This window comes from Quercus lobata, chromosome 7, assembly GCF_001633185.2.
Source record: "Quercus lobata isolate SW786 chromosome 7, ValleyOak3.0 Primary Assembly, whole genome shotgun sequence".
NCBI lineage: Eukaryota > Viridiplantae > Streptophyta > Magnoliopsida > Fagales > Fagaceae > Quercus > Quercus lobata.
Genome location: NC_044910.1, coordinates 4,120,546 through 4,143,694, shown reverse-complemented (window position 1 = coordinate 4,143,694; position 23,149 = coordinate 4,120,546). Strand labels below are relative to the sequence as shown.

The 23,149-nt window shown below is 34.6% G+C and overlaps 2 protein-coding genes and 1 pseudogene across 6 annotated transcripts in view; 1 reads left to right on the top strand and 2 right to left on the bottom strand.

Moving 5' to 3' along the window:
* Positions 1-23,149, bottom strand: part of LOC115953103 (putative disease resistance protein RGA4) — an 80,102-nt gene that overhangs the window by 20,020 nt on the left and 36,933 nt on the right. The window lies entirely within an intron of this gene.
* Positions 4,246-6,433, bottom strand: LOC115951416 (protein FATTY ACID EXPORT 1, chloroplastic-like). Its single transcript, XM_031068631.1, has 5 exons — positions 6,427-6,433; positions 4,946-5,113; positions 4,772-4,818; positions 4,643-4,683; positions 4,246-4,535 (listed from the first exon to the last, which is right to left on the bottom strand). Exons 1-5 carry the CDS (start codon positions 6,431-6,433, stop codon positions 4,442-4,444), a joined length of 357 nt encoding a protein of 118 aa, XP_030924491.1. The 3' UTR covers positions 4,246-4,441.
* On the top strand, positions 8,662-11,476 carry LOC115953104 (annotated as a pseudogene).

The following is a 23,149-nucleotide window of genomic DNA, read 5'->3' as shown; positions in this document are numbered from 1 at the left end:
GAATAAAAAAAATGATAAAAATCCACAATTTCTTTCATTTTCTTTTATATTCTTCTTGTATTTTATTACCTCCCAAACACAAAGCAATCTGAAAATCCCAACATAATGAAACCCTTTACTAAATTAAACACACAAATAGAACCCAGCAAACACCAATCATGAACAAACACTGAAAAGATCTCAACCTACCCAAACCATATCAATCCTTTCACCTCTCTAACAAATTCCACTTCGCTAGTACGTACAGGATATTATTATCCTTACCTATGGTGGCTAGCAAGTGAATGAGGACAAAAGAAACACAAAAATACGCAATGGATAAGGGTAGATTTGATTAAGGAAATCTTGAACTTTGTGGACAAATTTGGGATAATTTTTTGATGATTTTAATTTTATCCAAGAGTGCTCTACTGGTTTTTATACCAAAATTTACAACGCAATCTTTAGAAGAATAAGGACTAAGTGTAGAAAAGAGACGGAGAGACAAAAAGACAAAGAGAGCGAGTTTGTGAGAGAGAGGTCTGAGTGGGTTTGGGGAAATATATGAAAAGAGAAAGAATGGAAAAGAAAATTTGAGTGTAGATAATTGTGTGATTAGTGTTTGGTTTTAGATTGCTGTGTTTGTTGGGTATTGTGTTTGGTAACTGAGAAAATGCAAGAATACAAAAGTAAATAAAAGAAATTGAAGATCTTTTTTAATTCACTTTCTTTATTTATTTTCTTTCAAATAATTCTTTTAGAATTTTTTTGGGTGACGTGGATTTTTTTTTTAAAATGCTTACATGGCTTTTTTTAATGTTTAATTGTTTGATTTTATATTATTATTTTAGTCATGTGTGCACCAATAACGCAAACCGTTTGCCACATATGCATTTTCCGTTAGTGAGCTAACAGTAGGGACCAAATTAATTGCAAGTTGAAAATAACAGGGACCAAATTGACCGTTACCAAAATATAGGGACTAAATTGATTGTAACACCAAAATGTAGGGACCAAAGTGGTGTTTTCGCCTTTTTTTTTTTTTTATAAAGAATATGTATTGTTAAGTGTTTAAATGTTTGTGATGAATTTAGTTTAATTCATGGAGCAAAATATCAGTCTGGAATATTGCATATTTGTAATAAATGAATGTATATCAAACGTTGTGATATTTGGTGTGGAGAAGCATATTTTATTAGTTTGAAATAAATAATGTCCGTAATGGTAGTTTTTTTTTTTTTTTTTTTTTTTTTTTTTTTTTTTTTTTTTGAGAATAGTAATGGTAGATATTCAAATCAAATAGAGCTCTTCCATCAAAAAATAAATAAATATTAAATAGCTCTATAATAGTTCTTTCTCAATTTCCTTTTGTAGACATCAAAATTTTATGATGTATTCACAACTGTCAAATTGTTCATGATAAAATATTTGTGATCAAATTAATATTCAATTGATGACGTGGACGATTAGCAAATGAAATCAAGCCACGTGGCAACATCAAATGAAGAAAGCCATATGATAGCGTCAGAAGAAAAGACCTATATGGAAAATTCTTATTAAATGAAATACCAAATTAAATTCATAATTCAACTCTCAATAAATGCTAAGAGAAAATTCCAAATTAAATACTATTGAGTTGCCTATAAATAGAGACTTCTCATATGAGAAAAAGGAAGATACTTAGAGAGAAAACACTACTGACACTCTGCCAAAATAAAGAGTCATCTCTAAAGTTCACAAGAATTCCATTGTTCATCGAGGCCTATTCTTACTTCTTCAAATCAAAGTGGCGATTCTCCTTTAATCTAGTCCGAGATCAAGCCAACGGCCCCTCGCATCAAATCAAGCACATTCAACTATTCATTTAACTTGGAGACATTAAAGCACAATTCAAGATCAAGTTTCATAGCCCCTAAGGATCGTAACGTTTCTTGGAGATCGAATCAAATGAATTTATTGTACTCTTTCATTGTAAAGATTCATACAGAGGATTATACTCACATATATACAAATCAAATACAAATTGATTATTTGTTACACTATTTCGTGATCGTGTGATTCTTCTTTTACAAAAATTGTGTGTACACCTCTACAAAAATAAAAATAAAAACCCAAAAAAACCCAAAAAAAAAAAAGGAATTCAAAGTTCTTCGAACACCTGACCATTCAATTGGGTATCCTTATCCCACTTAATTTCATTTTTATTTTGCATAAATTTGCTGCATATGCAGCCATAAATCAAAGGGACAAAATGGGCTTCTGCCCTTTTCGGGCAAATTAATTAGCCTTTTGCCCTTCTTTCCAAACTAAATAGGGAAATGCCCATCTTTTGAAAATCAACTTTCTCAAAATCGAGTTAAAAAAAAAAAAATTCTGGAGCCCTATAGTGACGTTTTTAAGGACCTATAGTGACGGTTTTAAGGACCTATAGTGGCGTTTTGTAATTTGATATCCATGAAATCGAGTTATAGGCAATTTAAAATCGATTTTCAGAAGAGGAGTATTTCCCTATTTAGTTTGGGAAGAAGGGGAAAAGGCTAATTAATTTGCCCCAAAAGGGCAGAAGCCCATTTTGTCCCAAATCAAAGTGTGTTGCATTTACAAAATCATTGCAGGTATGTTGGCTTTCAAGAGTCATTGGTATTAGATTTTATTTATCTTGATACTTACTAATTATCAAAAACATATTTCTTTATCTTGATACTTAACTAATTATCAAAAACATATTTCTTTATCTTGATACTTGAAAATCTAGATGAAGGATTCACACTTGATCCATCAAGACAAAATTAGAAATTGCAAGTGATTTTGTTACTAGTAAGAGACCGGATAGTTCGTAACTTGCAATTGATTTTGTTACCCATTTTTGTAGTCCAACTTACAATCGATTCTAATGAATCAATTTCTTGCATTTGGGAGAGTTTGCGACAAGTTAAATTAAGTGGCGACTATTTCTTTACCCATTTTTGGTCACTTGTAAATATAATAGAAGCCTTCTCATGAAATTAAGTGGCGACTATTTCGTTATCCATTTTTGGTTACCCATTTTTGGTCACTTGTAAATATAATAGTAGCCTTCCAATGTATCATGAGAGTTTGTGACTAGTTAAATTAAGCGGCGATTCCATGAATTCAACCAAAAAAAAGACCCTCATTGAAAACCCTTCATTGCAAGTCCCTTAGATTTGGGAGGTATATTCAAGATCGAATTTCTACCTTGAGATTCGCTACCACCAAAGGATTATTTTAAAAAATTCAAAAAAATCTTGGATCCTCTTAGATTGAAATTCTCACATATACATTACTAATTTTCAATTTGAAAAATTACTACCATGTCTTCATATTGATTCCATTGAGATGTTATTAGGTATATGAGTACATCATACCTCTTTAAGCCAATATGCACGATTAACTTACTTATTTCAGAATACCATAGCCTAAATAATTAATAATTAAGTAGCTCAATTGTTTCATAGATAATATCAGTTGTTTGTGGTGTGTTATTGTGTTAAAACTTCATTCTCTCTTCCTTGTGTGTGTGCGCATGTGTTTGCTTTTCAAAAAATAAAATCCGCAACAATCATTTAATTAGAAACTTATTGAAGCATGGGTAAATTCACATATGACAGAAAAACCCGATGTTATCCGTTACTCACAGCGTTCTATATTCATAGAATTCACATGGACCTACGGCTTTTCTCTTTTTTTGGAGGCCAAGTGTGTACATGGAATTTCTAGTACATTCCACAACCCTGTACAATTCCTTAAATAGAGTACATTAAATTTCTCAATTAAATTTAAACACATCATATAGTTGCATTGAATTTAATTAAGAAATTATAATACTGCTTATGCTTCATTGATAAATGGCATGCAAGCATGTGGTTGTAGTTAATTGAAAAACGTAATATAATGCATTTACAAAATCATACTTAAAGCTTTACACAAAAACATTACTCATTGAAATCGGCCACTGCTTAAAAACCAATGGTGCCCGGGCTTCATATTTTAATCCCAATATGTGATTTGGAACCCTTTAATCTCAACTTCACTCGTGACATTATTCCCTAAGAAATATAATTCAGGCAATCATTTACATAAAGCAAACAGGACAGTTAATCCTGCGTTCTATCTGACAAAATACACATTTGCTCAACTCATTGTTACCTACTTTGTGTTAATATAAGCTCGTTCAACATTTGTTTTTCATTAGTAATAAGGTTTTATTAATAACAAGAATCGAGTCACCCAATAACAATAACCGAGTCACACAAGTATACAAGATGTATATGACTAGGGACCATACACAAATTACATAATTCTATCAAATTAGTAATCGAATAAAAATAAGCATGTTCAACATTATGCATCTATAATAACCCCCATTGAATTCACAATACAACATTAAATCAAACAAAATCCTACCCTTCCATATCTAATAATCATACCTTAGGTGTTCTCATCATGATGCAAAACTTGGAGATGACTTCAATTTCTTTGGTGGTGGGTTCCCTCCCGAGATCAGCACATATGAGTAGAAGCAGAGCATTGCAACACTTTTTAAGGACAAAAACACAGAATACAGTTAGATTCAAAATAGATTCTAGAAATTGAACTCTCTTTTCAAAAGAAAAAAAACATTGGCAGTCAGATATTGCGATACCTAATAGCAGCATAAAAACCTGTTGGAAATACTTTCTTTGTCTGCATCCACAATACAATTATAAAGTTAGAAACAATGAATCAACTAGCTAATGAGTAAGATGAATTTTCTGTTCATGTGATGTAATACCAATGAGTAGCTCTGAAAGTTCTTCCAAAGAAGCGCTGCTGAGAGTGCTACAAAATTAGAGGTATACAAAGTTAGTATAGGAATATCTCCCAAAATATCCATAACTTAAATACAGGCAATAACAAAACATATATCAAGACTAAAACTGGACTGAAGTCACAGACAAATCAGAACCTGCTTGTCCTAGAATGAAGGGCAAACTGGATTTTCCTTGCCTCCAGATCTTTAAGCTAAAGGTGCTGAGAGCTAGCAAAGCACCTCCAAAGAGCACACCAGTGCTCAGAGTTGCAAGATTTCTTGAGAAAACAAAACCAAGAAGTCCACCACTTGAAACCAGTCCACCTGTAACAAAATATAAGTTAAAAGTTATCAGTAAGTATTCATTTATAGTGGGAAAAAAAATATGTGAGCAGGTATTTGTACAGTTAACATACTTATCACTAGCAATGTGGGCAGAAGTGAAGCATTTACAAATCAAAATGCTGCTAAAACATTTTATTGGAACACTTTAAAATATATATATATATATATATATATATATATATATATGTGGTCTCAATCAGCAAGTGTACAAAAGTTGTAGCAGGTGAGAGTAATTTTGATTTTGCAATGAAGACAATGTTCCAACAGATTCATGTTGATAATAATACATAAACAACTGTGACAATCAAAATGCTTTGAGTAAGGGGTCAACTTTGAACAGCTTGTGATATAAAATTGCATTTCAACTGGTGTTTGAGGAGTCTACTACTCCTTAGCAGACTTCAGTTCATCTGATCATCATCGTTCACGTATCAGAATTATCAAGGTCTAATATCAAAGCTTGGTCTTTTGAATGAGATGCATATTACTATTAATTGGTTGCCAATGAGGACTAGTTCAATTGGCACCTACTCCCCTTATAAGTTCTATGTGTAAGGTGAAGTAGTGGATTCATGACCTATTAGAAGCATTAAAAAATAATAATAAATAAATAAATTTTGAACCCACAACCTCACTCTTTATCCCATTATTTGGGAATCGAGCAATAGCTCATTGGTTATATATAACAGAAATCATAACCAACTAATCAAGTATATCAGTCAACTTAACAGGCAAAATGTTCTAAGAAGTACAATATTCTGCTTATGAAATAATTTCTCAATATAATCAAGATTAAAATCCAACAGTGACATTTAAGATATCTCAAACATTGCCCAAAGTAAATTTTGCAAACCACTGCCTGCCTAAAAAGAGTTGAAAAATAACTAAAACCATGGCAAGAGAATTAGAAAATTTCCCATATTAACTATTAAGACAACAATAAATTGAATAAAAAAATTTCCCATATTACTGCTTGCCCCTAATCCCCTCTCTCTCTCTCTCTCTCTCTCTCTCTCTCTCTCTCAGTCTCTCTCTGGTGCCACTGCAATATGGTGTTTCAACTTCCATAACCCACGAATTGTAGGATTTATATATGAATTTGAGCTGAATGATGAATGGACTAGTGGCAATGGTACATGACCTATGGCTAAGCTAGCTAAGAAAGACAATCCATGATGTAGGGCAACTTTCTCAGATGGATAAAAGATCTCCACTGTAAATCTTGGTACGTAGAGATTTGCTGGCCATTGATGTAAAACTCTCTCACACACACACACCATGCCTTCCTTTACCGTCCATTAGTGGGAATCAAAAATATTTTTGCATGTTTAGGACCGACATGCATATGATTCAACCTTGGCTCATACTGAGTACTTTTGTTACATCTAGGGAAAGAAAGACCATAATTTTTTTTGTCTTCTTATTAGGGCCTTAGAAAGGGCCATATAATTTGATAATTTAGATATCTTTGCATGTGTCTGGGTCTATTGAATAAGCAATTTGTAGACTTAAAAGCTATTGAGAATTGGACTTTTTTAATCAAAGACCAAAAGAATATATGGACTACTTCCTTGCATTGACCCTTAACCAAATATGGTATATGCTAGCTATGACAGTGGACCATACCATGAATTATCAAAGACCCACTTTTCTCTTTTTGCTAAAGCTGATACCTCCTAGTGCGATTTGGATTGAAACCACTTCTTGGAAAGAGTCATCATCAGAAATTGGCTCAGATGCCACTAGTGCATTTCTGTCTTCAGAGTTGGTGCTTGGTGTTCAATGGGTTAGGTCAGATTGCATTGGTAGGAATGAGAAAATTTAGCCACAAAATTAATTGTATCTTAAGACTACAATCTTACTCATTATCTTTTTATTGGAGGTGAATTTTGACAAATTCACCATTGGATTACTTTTTCTTCTTATATCATCTATGTTTGCAAAATTTCTAAAAAATTAAAAATTAATAATTATGTCATCAATAAATTGTTTAAATTACAAATTTTTGTAATTTAAAATTTAGTATAAAATATAATCTTATAAATTATAAAGTAAATAATATCCAACTGATACAAATTTTGACATATGCATTAAGAGAGCAAAGAAAGAGTGTAAAGAACATGCAATCCAATGGTTAGATGTTTGAAATATTTAGTAATGCTAATAATATTGAATAAGATTGTAACTTTAAACTACAACCAATTTTGTAGCTAAATTTTATCGAGGAAGGAATGGGTTCACTAATTGGAATTCTTTTCCTTTTTCCTTTTTAATATAGGTTTAATAATTCGAATTCTAGATTAGACAAGAAGACCCAATTAATTTTATTTTACAATAATCAATGATCTATAAGATGGCACTCTATCAATTAAGGATCCTATCCATTTTTATATCAGATAAAAATGGTATTACTCTACAGTCATTTTTCTCATTTTAACTTTCAAGATTCATTAATTAGTGCAATAAGAACAGGTCTTTAATGGGTTTGGTCTGGTTGAACTTTCAAGGAAGTGGTTGAATTATTTGTTTTCTAAACCTTGGAAAAATATGGTCTTGTTCCATATGGTCAGCGGCGACTAATTAGTAGGTTCTAGCCATCTGAAAATACTCATCAATCATGGCATGAGTCTAGGAATGAGTCTAGGATTCTAGCAAACATGACATTCAATAATTTAAAAGAATTCCTACAATTTTCTCTCTTTTTCCTTTCTTTCTATCGATTAAAGTTTCCTAGTAGGTTCTCAACTAATTGATTCTTAGTTATTGACTATTATAGAAAATTAACAATTACATTTTCTTTCGCATTGTATTGTGTTACAGCCAATTGTTTTATACTTAATTTTATCAGTTTCAAGTTTAGTAAACAAAATATATATATATAAATTAATTATTTTATTTGTTTGCTACAAACCTTGTAATTTAATGGAATAATCTCCTTTCTTTTTTAGGAAAACAAATATTTGGATCTCGTTATTATAACTATCAAATTTTCAAAAATAAAATTATTCTATTTATTTTTAAAAATTATAATAATTGTAATAACTAATAAGTATATATATATATTTATTAGAGAGTTTCAACCTTTGGTGTCATACAAAAGATTAGTTATTGCATACTAGATCCCAATAATTGAGATTAATTGAGGTTTGGTCGAATTTATAACACACAATTTAGTAGAATTTTTTTTATATACGAATATGTCTATCGATTTTTTTAGTTACTACTAAATTACAGAATAAATATAAGATATAATATTCAAATGTCAAAGTATTTCCAGAATCTACTCATTATTCTTCCCACCTCCTAGAATTACGTAACTACTGGGCAATAGATCGATTATAAAGACTATATGACTTTCTGAACTTCATAATTCTAACTTAGACTTATTCCAATGCATGCACATGGGAGTACTTGACCGGTTGACCCTCTTTCCCCTTCCCTATATATAGTGGTATCAGTCGGAGTTCACAAGGCAGAGATATCCAAAGGGCAAGAAAATATATTGTAGTTTTTGCCTCCTATCCCCAATGGCTTATTTCTTTGAGATGAATAATAAGTTTTTTATACTTGCTACATTCATGCTTCTTGGGTTGTTCATGTCCTCCCTAGAAAAAATAGGTATGTTTATTGGGCCTTATTTATTTGTTTTTATCAATGTACGTACACATTTATCATCATTTCATGTAGCTAAAAATTAGGAGTATGCATGGGACATATTTGGTTGGGTTTAAGGTATTTTTCAACCTAAAATGGTCTCTTTGAGTTGAGAAATCTTTAACCCAACCCAATGCAACTTGTATGGGTTGGATTGGGTTTAGTCACCAGGTTGGCACTACTTTGTCAAGCTTAATATATCAACACACAAATCTTAGTCCCAAATTTTTAGAGTCAGTTATGAATCCTCAACATATTAGTTAAGGTTAGTCATATGCATTCTTTTTCGGTTTTTTATTCTATCCAAATCATATTCTCTACTACTTTAATTAACAAGCCCTTTTTTAAAGGAAGATCCTCATATTTGGTAGTATATTTCCATGCATTTTCACTTATCAATCAAACATTTTCATTTTAGCCTTGCTCAATTTATGAATATGTTGCTTCTTAATATGCATAGTTAGTCTTATGAAAGTTTTACAAAATTTTCTCTTGGACCTAATATGTATTCTAGGATCACACCCTTTTCATTCTCTCAATCTTTATTTATTATTAATTCAAGATATCAAATGCTCTCTCCTCTTTAGCATCTCTTGGCCACTGAGCCTTACCACTACTTTTTTTTTTCTTTTTTTTTCTTTTTACTTTTGCTAAATCTACATGTCATATCCTTGAGTCCTACATAATTAAAAGTCTTTAGATTCTAGTGTGTCCTGCCAAATTTTTAACTTAGCAGTCTTTAGATTCTAGTGTGTCCTGCCAAATTTTTAACTTAGCATTAATTCTTCTAATTTCATCTACCCAAATAGAAATAAATCTTTCATTTAATTATTAAAGCTTATTATTCAATAAATGATTACGATTCACACAATTGAACATAATATTCTAACTTTATCAAAACTGAGTATCAAACTATAAAATAAATATAAAGCTAACATATTTAAAAATACATATATTATATTATTATTTAAACTATAAAATATAAACTACACAAGTTGGGTTTATGGTATAATTTGAAAAACCTTTGACTCGTACCTTCCCCATTTGGTAATGTGGTAGGGTTTAAGTTAAGCCGATGTTGGTCTTTAATTAGAATTTGTTTTATCTGTTTTAAGTATTTTAATAGGTTCATGGAGTTTCTTTTGTAAACATGTCGGATTAGGATGAGATTGTATATATCAAGACAACTCAAGTTTCTTGCATTAAAAAATAAATAAATAAAAAGACAACTCAAGTTTTAATAATAATAAAAAAAAGGCACAATTATCCATATTCACGTACCCAACATATATTTCATTTTGTCTGTTCTTAGGGAAAACCAATATATTAATTAGGTAAACATTATTGTAAAAAGAAACTACCCTCTTGAATTTTGAGTAGGTGAGAATAAAAAACTGCAATAAGTTCTTTAACTTGCCAAAATTTGGGCACCTCACCTTATTATTTAACTTAAAGCATTCCAAAATTTATTAGATTTTAACCAAAATTCTAGCAGTGTAAATTATATGAAGTTTATCTTGTCTTTGAAAACTAAAAATATGAATTTTGTCCTGTTGTTGAAAACTAAAAAATCTTGGTTCAATTTGATGCAGGTGCACAACCTATAGGTGTTTGCTATGGACAAATAGGAGATAATTTACCACCTGAACAGGAAGTTATAAATCTTTTTCGAACAAATTAAATGGCATAGGAAAAATGCGAATTTATGGTCCAAATCCAGCAATCTTGGAGGCCCTTAGAGGATCCAACATAGAACTGATCCTGGATGTCACTAATGATAAACTTCAAGCCCTTTCTGATGCTGCAACTGCAAACGATTGGGTCCGGCAAAATGTACTGAACTACCCAGATGTCACATATAGATACATTGCTGTTGGGAATGAAATAAAGCCTAATGATGGAAGGGCCCAATATGTTGTACCAGCCATGCAGAACATTCACAATGCAATTGTCTCAGCCAATTTACAAGACCAGATTAAGGTTTCAACTTCAATAGATATGTCACTGTTGGGCAATTCATACCCTCCATCAGCAGGCTCATTTAGTGACAGTGCAAGTTCATACATGGCCTCAGTCGTTACCTTCCTAGCAAACAATGGGGCACCACTTCTTGCCAATGTGTACCCATACTTTAGCTACATTGGTAACTCACAAAGCATCAGTTTAGACTATGCCTTATTAAGATCACCAGGGGTTGTGGTACAAGATGGTGAGTATGGATACCAAAATCTCTTTGATGCAATCTTGGATGCTCTCTATTCTGCCCTTGAGAAATCAGGTGGTTCCAATGTGAAGGTTGTTGTATCAGAGAGTGGTTGGCCATCTGAGGGTCATGATGCTGCAACAATTGATAATGCTGCCACTTACTACCAGAATTTGATCAATCATGTGAACAGTGGGACTCCAAAGAGGCCTGGACAAGCTATACAAACTTATTTGTTTGCTATGTTTGATGAAAACAAAAAAGGCCCTGAGGAAACTGAGCGACATTTTGGTCTCTTCCACCCTGATAAACAGCCAAAATACCAAATCAGATTCAATTAGAAGAGTAATTTTTTTTTTGGTAAAATTTATACAGTTTTTGTTTGAGAATAATCCTATCCCTTTGTTAACCCGGCAAGTATAACATTGGATTATTTGTGTTAGAATAAGTTGATGATGCCATATTTTGGTTGTATTTATAGCCTATTGGTGCTAATGTTATAAAATGTAATTCAAATTGTCTTAATTAACATGCTTATAAACTGTTTCTAGTTTCTTTATTTCAATTCCTATTCATTTGTTTCTTCATATCAAATTGTTACATGCACTGTCATATTATATACCATTGATCTTAAATTTTGTTTTACAGTAATTATACTCAATTAATTTATTTAGCATTAACAGAAAAGGACCTTCTAATCAAAAGTCTTGTAGCCCTACTGGTACCACCTAGTATTTCCAACGAAGATATCTAGGTTCAAATCCCCCTTCCCTCAATTATGGAATTATCCAAAAACAAAAAGAGTAAAATGGCCTTCTAAGGTTCAAGAAAACAGGTTGCAGGACCTTATATCAATATATCAGACACATACACATTCTTTCTAAACCAATTTAGTTATAATATTACAGTAGACACACCATGTTTACCTAATTGATAGGAGCTTTTGTCACTGACTCACTGTGGTCTTCAAGGATACATAAACAGAATTATACTGCTGGCTACTCTGTCAATATGGTCTGTCCAAAATCTATAGGGGATGTCCTAGTATTAATATCTGATCTCGAACCCTTGTTAAGCCTCTTTTCAGCATTCATGGTTACAGATTGGATTATTTCTTTAAACCTAATGCTTTATTTGATCTTCCACTGTGGACGTCTCTAATTTGTTCACCACTAAATAAACATTTAAATTGAATTATCGGTAAACCACAATTGAAGCAATGATTATGTTGTAAAAGTGGAAGCTTTAATACCAATTTGTTGAGAATAGCAGAAGCATGAATATCAATTTGTTGTGTGTGTATCTAAATAACAGTGGGTTTATACAAAATAGAAATAGAACGACAAAAGAAACAATTACACGGGAACACAAAAATTTACGTGGTTCGGCTTTTGGCCTACGTCAACGGGCGGTGTTGAGAAGAAAGTTTCACTAACAAAAGGAAGAGATTACAAAGGTAGTACCAAAACACTCTCACAAAACCCAAACCCCAAATACACCCAAAATAGCTCTCAATCACCAGAAGCATGTGACTAGAGAAAACCTAAATTTCTCTCTCAAAACAAAGCACGGCTTAGAACTCTAAAATAATATGCGGCTGCCTTTTATCACTAATCAATCAATTGCCGCATAACAAATATATTTATACGAAGTATAAGTCGGCTAGGGTATATTATTTGAGAGCATATCACAAAGTCGGCTATACAAGTCCTAATATAACTAGGACTTGGTTTACAAATCCTTCCAAGACAAGGACTATGCACTCTCACGTGCACTATTCAAGCCACTAATCATAACAAATCTCCACCTTGGCTTGAATTTGGTCAAGCCCTATGAACAAAACTTCTCCACCGCCAAACCAAAGCCCTCAAGGGCTATCACAAATCACAAACACAAATCAAGTCCAAGCAATACTTGAACTTGTCCAAAAGAACTAGCTTGGTCATCATATCCGCTGGATTATCCAATGTAGCAATCTTTCTAACTGCAACGGTGCCTTGAGATACAATCTCACTAATGAAGTGATATTTGACATCAATGTGTTTGGTTATCTCATGATACATCTGATTTTTAGTCAAATGTATGGTGCTCTGACTATCACAAAATACAACAATACCATCATGCTGTAATCCCAGATCACCAACCAAACCCTTCAACCAAATAGCTACTTTCACTGCCATATACTCTGTTTTTGTAGTAGACAAAACAATCGTCAACCGTAGTGTCACCTCCCAACTAATAGCACAACCAAATGTGAAGACATAACTTGTCAGAAATTTCTTCTTGTCCAAATCACCAATAAAATCAAAATCCACAAATCCAACAATGCTACTACTCTCTATAGAATCCCTATAATATACCAAGTCAACATTTGCAGTACCTTTCAAATATTGAAGAGACACAATCTATTCACCCAAAGCAACAATCCACAAAGCTTCAATCTTAAGCTCCACCTGCTCACTAACACCATGGTCTTTGACTATCTCAATACTCTCTTTTGACTGGTCAACAATAGCAGACTTATCAAATTTCATATCTCCGTTGATAATTAACCATGAAGATCCTAAATTTGTAAACCACAACCTATAACCTTTTATCCCCAATGCATAGCCTAGGAATATGCACCTATTTGCCCTCCGCTCAAGTTTACCATCATTCACATGAGCATAAATAGGACAACCAAATACTCTCAAAATAGAGTAATTAGCAAGAGTACCAAACCATACCTCAAAAGGAGTCTTAAATTCAATGACAGTTGATGGAGACCTATTTACCAAATAGCAAGCCATATTTATTGCTTCAGCCCAAAAGTCCTTAGACAAACCTGAAAGTTCAAAAACGTGTACAAAAACACCTTTGAACGTTTAGACCCCCAAATAACAACTTAATCAATTCAAGCAATATGTCAAACATCTAGTGTGCGGAAACTTAACATATGCTATCAAACGAAATTGATTAAATACTATCTAAGCCATAACAGATAAATATCCACAGCAGATAAATATAAAGGCAAAGATAGAGAGGAAGGAAGATGCAAACACAAAGACAACACGTGATGTGTTATCGAAGAGGAAACCGAAGCCCTTGGCGAAAAACCTCTCCGCCGCCCTCCAAGCGGTAATCAATCCACTAGAAAATATAGTTGGGATACAAGGACAGCAATAGACCCTCCAAGCCTAATCTACCCAGTGCACCTAAGCCCTCCAAGCTTCTTGCTCCAATGAGGTTACGCCGAACTTTTTTCTTTTCTAGCTTCCCGGATTCCGCTACTAGACCGTAGCATCAACCAATGAAGATTGGTTCCTTCCTAACTGCTTCCCAGAAATCCAAACAGCAGTCTCACAATGATGATGATGGTGAGAACCTGGTTTGGTATAAAGCCTCTCAAGGATTTGACAATGGAGAGGAAGAGAGTTGAGGAATTTGAAGAGATTCTAAGGTAGAGATTGTGGGTGAAACAATCTGGTTTTTCTTTAGGGTTTCTCTCTCAAAATTCTCTCTGGAAGCTCTCTTTCAATCGTGGGTAATAGGGGTATTTATACTGGAGTGGAGAGGAATGTGAAACGTCAGAATTCTACAAAACAAGGGTGGCTCGCGGCTTGACCTCGCGGCTTGACTAAGTCGCGAGATCCAGTCGCGAGATAACCGTATGGCCAGTTGTCCTGTTTTGTCCTGTAGTGCTCCAGCTAGCAGACTGTTCACCTTCCAGCATGCTTGGCACGTGAGGTTGCTTCTGGCGGCTTGAAGCCGCGAGTCACCCGCGAGACCCAACCGCGACACTCTGTTTTCTTGCACACTCTTGAGCAAACTTCACTCTATCTCACTCACTACCCTTACATCAAACCCACCTAAATACAGGGTTACTAAATGCTGAATTACAAGCAAATTTGGCACGGAATAAAGCCAATAAGATGGTTGAATAAATTCAACCTTACAAAACCAAATTTTGAGAGCATACAATGAGCCCTCTCCAAAAGAGTTTTGTTTATACGTTCTACAACCCCAATCTGTTGTGGTTTTCTTCTAATAGTGCAGTGTCTCAGTATACCTCCATTCTTGCAGAACTCATCAAATTCACCTAAGCAATAATCCAAACCATTAGCTATCCAAAGACACTTAATCCTTTTACAAGTCTGCTTTTCAATAAGCATCTTATATTGCTTCAAGGTGACAAAAACATCACTCTTGTATTTCAGAAAATACACCAAAAATTCTATATTGAACTTGACCCTACATTGCTTACCAAAGACGCAATGTTCACAAAAGTCCAACTTCCCAATTTTCTGACCATTCAACAAACCTTGTTTGCTTAGTATTGACATGCCAACCTCACTCATATGCCCTAAATGAGTATTATCTGAATCTGGATCTACTGATGAAGATATTGTTGCAACACCAACAATTGCGCTTCCCTGTAGCATATAGAGACCATTCACCAATTTTCCCTTAATAAAAACTAAACCACCCTTACTAATTCTCAAAACTCCACCTTCACCGGTGTATTTATACTCTTGAGAATCGAATATACCCAAAGATAGAAGATTTTTCCTCAAATCTGGCACATGACGAACATTAGACAAAATCCTAACAACACCATCATACATCTTAATTCTCACGGTTCCTATCCCCAAGACCTTATAGGTCATATTATTTCCCATCAGAACTTCACCACTAATTGACCGATAGGTAGTAAACCAATCTCTTCTAGGAGTCATATGATAGGAGCAAGCCGAATCAAGAACCCAAGCGTCGTCAGAGCAACCAGTAGATACTGATAGAACTATGTCGTCACCCACAGAATTAACCTTTGCAACACTAGCTACATTACTAGCATTTGAAGTACTGTCATTTTCCTTTTTCCCTTTGAGTAGTATGCATTCTTTTTTTCCAATGTCCTTCCTTTTTACAGTAGTGATACTTACCAGATCTAGACTTTGATCTAGATTTTTCTCTATTACTACTAGACCCATTTTCATTGGATCTACTTCAAGCAACAAGACCATCAGCCTGATTATCACCCCAATTTTCAAAAACCTTCTTCTTCAACTCCTTAGAATTCAATGCATCTTTGACATCATCATTGAGATGGAATCTCTTCCAGAACCATACATCATCAATTGAGGCAATGAACATAACAAAATTAGAGCCTGGTTCTCTTCTTCTACTTTGCATTCAATATTTTTCAAATCAATAACAATCCTATTAAATTCATCAAGATGGTTAGAAACAGGTTTACCTTCTTTCATTCGAATTGTGTATAACCACTGCATCATGTACAAGCGATTTGTAAGAGACTTAGTCATGTACCGACTCTCCAACTTAAGCCACAATCCTGCAGCTGTTTCTTCGTCTACAATCTCTCTCAGAACCTCATCTCCAAGAGACAACAGAATTGCACTATGTGCCCATTCCAAGAGATTTTCTTTTTCTTCATCTGATAGTGTCGCTGGCAAAGCATTCTTGCCCTTTAGTGCTTTCCACAATCCTTGTTGCACTAACAAAGCACGCATCTTGACACGCCATAAACTGAAATCATTCTTCCCATTGAATTTTTCAATCTCAAATCTCATTGCCAACAAAGCCTTTGTCACCATACCAAAAAACCCGGTGAACCAATAACACAACTAAATAGATCTGATGAACAATCTCAACTTAAAACAAAGAACCTGGCTCTGATACCAGTTTGTTGAAAAAGCGGAATCTTTAATACCAATTTGTTGAGAATAGCAGAAGCATGAATATCAATTTGTTGTGTGTGTATCCAAATAACAGTGGGTTTATACAAAATAGAAATAGAATGACAAAAGAAACAATCACACGGGAACACAAAGATTTATATGGTTCGGCTTTTGGCCTACGTCAACGGGCGGCGTCGAGAAGAAAGTTTCACTAACAAAAGGAAGAGATTACAAAGGTAGTACCAAAACACTCTTACAAAACCCAAACCCCAAATACACCCAAAAGAGCTCTCAATCACCAGAAGCATGTGACTAGAGAGAACCTAAATTTCTCTCTCAAAACAAAGCACGGCTTAGACCTCTAAAATAATATGCGGCTGCCTTTTATCACTAATCAATCAATTGCCGCATAACAAATATATTTATACAAAGTATAAGTCGACTAGTGTATATTATTTGAGAGCATATCACAAAGTCGGCTATACAAGTCCTAGTTATATTAGGACTTGGTTTACAAATCCTTCCAAGACAAGGACTATGCACTCTCATGTGCACTATTCAAGCCACTAATCATAACAGATTAATAGCTGGCTTTTGGGACATTCGATGAGAGAATAACATATTCTTTCCTTTGCATGAATAATGAGGGAATAAAGATTTATTTCCCCTAAATAGATTTTGGTTACGCAAATAACAATACTGGCTGCAATGGCCATAATCATGAAATACTTGCTCTAGGCCTCGTTACATATTTTTGGTGACTCACTTGAGCCCTATAGTCATAATCAATTGGTTATAGGCCATTCCCCCCCCCCCCCCCCCCCCTTTTTTTTCGAAACAAATAAGCTTTAAGCATGACTCTACTAATCTATATGTAAAAATTATACATACATACGTACATCTATCATATATGTATATATTTATTTATTTTGCTTAAATGTATAATCAATATTCTCAATGCAATTCATTTAAAAGTAATGACGTTAAAACAAATGAATAACTGCCATAAATATTACATTTATATATTCATAGCCTTTATGGTTAGAAAGACTTTCGCTTAAATTTAGTTGTACCAAAGTGGACTAAAATACTACATTAATGTGGCTCAACAAAAGCACAACAACTATAAATGTTATGCTTAAGATTTTAAATATTACAAGTTTGAGATTTTTATATTTTTTTTAATAAATTTGGATTTAGATTAGGTTCTTTCAACCCAAATATGTATTTTCACATTATGTAAGTGCACAAAAATAGATCGAAGTGGACCAAATTGAAGCGAAGTAATCCAAATGGACCAAATCAGACCAAATAGACAGAATAGGAAAGAATGGACCGAAAAGGAACAAGGTGGACCGAATAGGACTGAATGGACTGAATAAGAACAAATGGATCGATGTGGATAGAATGGACAGAATGGGACCAAATCGGACCGAATAAGACCGAAGCAGATCAAATAAGACTAATGTGGACAGAATGAACTGAATAGAACCGAAGTGGACAAAATAGACCGAATAGGACCAAAGTGGACCAAATAGCCAAAATAGGACTCAAGTGGATCAAAGTGGACAAAATGGACCAAATAGGACGAAATAGAACCAAAGCAGACAGAATGAACTAAATAGGACCAAAGTAGACCGAATAGGACCTAAGCGAACTGAATAGGGACAATGTGGATTGAATCGACGAAATTGGACCGAATAAAAATTTTGTGGACAGAATGAACTAAATAGGACCGAATGTGACCAAGTTCGACCAAAGAGGACAAAGTGGACCAAATAGAACCAATGTGGACTGAATAAGACTTTTGAATATTATCATTTTTATTGCATTTTTAGGGCTCATATTTCTAATTTCTAATGTATATTTTAGTTTTTTCTTTGTATTTTTATCTCAAAACTAGAGAGTTTAGCCCAAATATAATAAAATTGCATACTTTTCAACTCAAAAATTATTAAAAAAATGAATTGAGTTAAACTTAAAAAAAATAATAATAATAAAAAACCTACAAAAAGAATCATTTTAAAGCCCAATTAGTCTAAAATTGACTGCAGTTGGGGGGTGGGGGGGGGGGGGTTGGAGGTATTTTACCATATTTAACGAAGTGGCTATTAAATAAAAACATATACACATGTTTGATGAAACAAGGCGAGACAAGATGAAGCAAGCAATACACAACCTTTTTGATGAGGAAAAAACCCGCACGCAGCAAAGTGGGGGCAAAGTAAGTCAAGTAAAACGCAAAATTTTAATTACTCCTAATTAACTTCCACCCACATTCTTCCTCTCCTTTCAATTCCCTCTCTTCTTCCATGTGTAGCCCCAACTGCAACCACATCTTGATCTAAAATTTCTACAGCTCACATTCTCATTTCAAAATTAGTCAGGCACGTGTATTGGACTAGGACATTAATGTACAGAGCATAACGAAACCTCTTAACCCTCTAGAGTCTAGGCTGATCCTGATCATGCTTTCGTTGCTGACTTATTTAGTAGGTTTGGTTTACAGGTCAGACTGCCAAGTTTATTTTACTTTCAAAAGGATCTTTATTTATGGACCGTAAGAATATACTGCCATAACTTTCATTACGATAATCAACCACGTTTGATTTTGCTTAATTTCCAAGGTCTTGATCAGCTAGGTGAAAGTTACAAATAAGATCATTTTCCTGCCATGCTTGACTTCTCAAATAAGATCATTATTCCTAGTTGAAAATTGCTTAAAGATATATACTTAGACTTGGTGACTTTGAACAAATAATGGATTATGAGATACCTGGTCAGTCAAGCTTAGATCTAGCTAGCTAGACGTTACTTAAAATAGAACCCCAAAAACCTGGACTATTTGATTCAGGTCAGGCCCCTTAAATTAATTAAATAGGAACCACCGCACACTCTTGGTGTGATGGTCATTCCACAAGTATAAATGTTTGTGGGGTGTGAGGGATAAGGGCCAGGGTTCAAGTATCTAGGAAGGAGCTTCACACTCATATATACTTAGATTAGACTAGAGTAGAATTTCTATCAAGTATTAAAAAAATAAATAAATAAATAAAAATTTAAATAGGAGAGATTGCATCTTAAATTAACTACACTTTTAATAGATGCATGCAAATAAATAAATGTAACGTAAAACTTTCTCTTAGTGTATGTTATGCGTGTCTAGTTTTTTTTTTTTTTTTTTTTTTTTTTTTTTTTTTTTTTTTTTTTGAGGTGGGGTGGGTGGGTGGGTATACGTGTCTAGCTAAGGATCTTGAACTTTGTTTTTTTGCTTGCAATAGCTGGTCAATATTGTTATAATTATAATCTTGTTATAATTAAAATAATAAAATAGTGATAACTACCATAAGTACTAGTTCTTGTGAGGTGAGGAGGACATGAGCCTGAATTTAAGTCTCCAAAAAAGAGCTTCACACACATTTATACTTTTATATTAGGTTAAAGTAGAATTATATCTCAGATAATGACCAAGTATGAGATTATTAATTAGAAATGTCATAGGGCCCTTTAAACCTTTATATATATATTGTGGGGCCAGAGAATTTGTGACACAGGCCCACTTTACATTAGGGCCCAAGGCCCGAGCCGAGGAGAGATATAACTGAGGACATACAATGAAAGTCCAAATAGCCTTGAGACATAGCCGAGGATGACTCTGTCCTCGGCATCCCTAGGGCACTCCTAAAAGAAAGGGCAAGAACAATATAGGAACAGTTTTGGGAAAAGCCGAACACATCCGCATTGATAGAGAAAGGACCCCTGGACAATATGGCGACAAAAGACAAAGGAAAGGCTGTCATTACTGCAATTAAATACTCTGCGCTAGACAGAGCAATGCTTTTCAGCTTTTACAACCACCCCCAACCACTTTGGGTATGGGCTGATGGGATAAGTATCAGCCCTGGAAAGTTGAACCTACACGTGGACGTTGGAGGAGGGGTAAAGGCTAATATAAAAGGAGAAATAAGCAATCCAGAAAAGGGGCTGGGAAAAAGGCCAAGAATTAGTGCCTCCCAGACCACGCCTAGGAGAAAGACTTCTCGAGCGAACATAGTTCATCTCTATATGAGTACCATAACTAACCACCGTCCGGTGACCAAGGCCTAGCCTTTTAAGCTCACGCTCTACAAATTATATTGTTTGGGCCCTTAACGTGCGAACCCAACATCATTTTGGGGTCGTTACAAATCAAGTCCTTACAATTGGCGTCGTCTGTGGGGAAGGCTTGTGCGTTGGCACAGGCGGTGGATCGAGAAAGTCCCTCCATCACTTCCAGCGGCCCGTTGTTGTGCCCTAACATAAAGTTCCACTAGGGGCTACGCTTCGAAGCGTCAGTAGCGCGGATGGTTCTAGGGGCTTCCAATGTCAGATTAACGTCCCACACCTTGGTCGAGGGGCTAATCCCCCCAAACTTAAGTAAAATATCTAAGTTTTGGACAGAACCAAGGTATTGCATGATCCTCGAACTCAAACCTATGGGGAAACCAACTACTTAAGGAAATTCTAAGTTTTAGACAGAACCAAGGTATTGCATGGTCCTCGGACTCAAACCTATGGGAAAACCAACTACTTAAAAGAAAAATCTAAGTTTTGGATAGAACCAAGGTATTGCATGGTCCTCGGACTCAAACCTATGGAGAAACCAACTACTTAAAGAAATTCTAAGTTTTGGACAGAACCAAGGTATTGCATGGTCCTTAGACTCAAACCTATGGGGAAACCAACTACTTAAAGAAATTCTAAGTTTTGGATAGAACCAAGGTTTTGCATGGTTCTCGGACTCAAACCTATGGGGAAACCAACTACTTAAAGAAAAATCTAAGTTTTGGACAGAACCGGGGAAACCAACTACTTAAAGAAATTCTAAGTTTTGGACAGAACCAAGATTTTGCATGGTTCTCAAACTCAAACCTATGGGGAAACCAACTACTTAAAGAAAAATCTAAGTTTTGGACAGAACCAAGGTATTGCATAATCCTCGGACTCAAACCTATGGGGAAACCAACTACTTAAAAGAAAAATCTAAGTTTTGGACAGAACCAAGGTATTACATGGTCCTCGGGCTCAAACCTATGGGGAAACCAACTGCTTAAAGAAAAATCTAAGTTTTGGATAGAACCAAGGTATTACATGGTCCTCGGGCTCAAACCCATGGGGAAACCAACTGCTTAAAGAAAAATCTAAGTTTTGGACAGAACCAAGGTATTGCCTGGTCCTCGGACTCAAACCTATGAGGAAACCAACTACTTAAAGAAAAAACTAAGTTTTGGACAGAACCAAGGTATTGCATGGTCCTCGGACTCAAACCTATGGGGAAACCAACTATTTAAAAGAAAAATCTAAGTTTTGGATAGAACCAAGGTATTACATGGTCCTCGGGCTCAAACCTATGAGGAAACCAACTGTTTAAAGAAAAATCTAAGTTTTGGACAGAACTAAGGTATTGCATGGTCCTCGGACTCAAACCTATAGGGAAACCAACTATTTAAAGAAAAATCTAAGTTTTGGACAGAACCAAGGTATTGCATGGTCCTCGGACTCAAACCTATGGGGAAACCAACTACTTAAAGAAATTCTAAGTTTTGGACAGAACCAAGGTATTGCATGGTCCTCGAACTCAAACCTATGAGGAAACCAACTATTTAAAGAAAAATCTAAGTTTTGAATAGAACCAAGGTATTGTATGGTCCTCGGACTCAACCCTATGGGGAAACCAACTACTTAAAGAAAAATCTAAGTTTTGGATAGAACTAAGGTATTGCATGGTCCTCGGACTCAAACCTATGGGGAAACCAACTGCTTAAAGAAAAATCTAAGTTTTGGACAGAACCAAGGTATTGCATGGTCCTCGGACTCAAATCTATGGGGAGATTAGTCATTAGAAAATGGATTAAGTCTTAGACAGAATGGAAATCCCGTCTTGTCCTCAGATCTCCAACTCTAAGGAAACTAATGTAAATGAGTATTTAGGCCCGGTACAGTCATACCTTGGTCCTCGGACCGGATGCCGAAAATGGTTAAGGCCATGAATATTGTTAGGAACGTGGTAAAGCATCCTAGTACACAACAACCATCTCGGATAGTTCATTTCGGGTTACCCATCCTCGGATGATCGCCTCCTACGCAATACAGAACGTTCAGCCGTTATCTCGGTTAGTTTTATATGTATAACCTTTTTCAGGTCGGCATTATTGTGCTGGTTAGTCTCAGTAAGTTCAAAATAATAGCTTTTTGTTAATATATATATATATATATATATAGCACATCCATTCACAGTATAACTATTGCAGAAAAGAAAGAATACTTGGAATAAGATAAAGTCATCTTTTATTAATACCAAAAAATAGTATAGCGTACAATGAGGGGCTTAAGCAAGCCTATACCAGAAGCTAACTACAAAGGCAAAAAGAAAAAGCAAAAAAGGAAAAAGATATAAAGGAACGATAAATCCTTCAAAACTCTGCTCTTGTGGCGACTAGG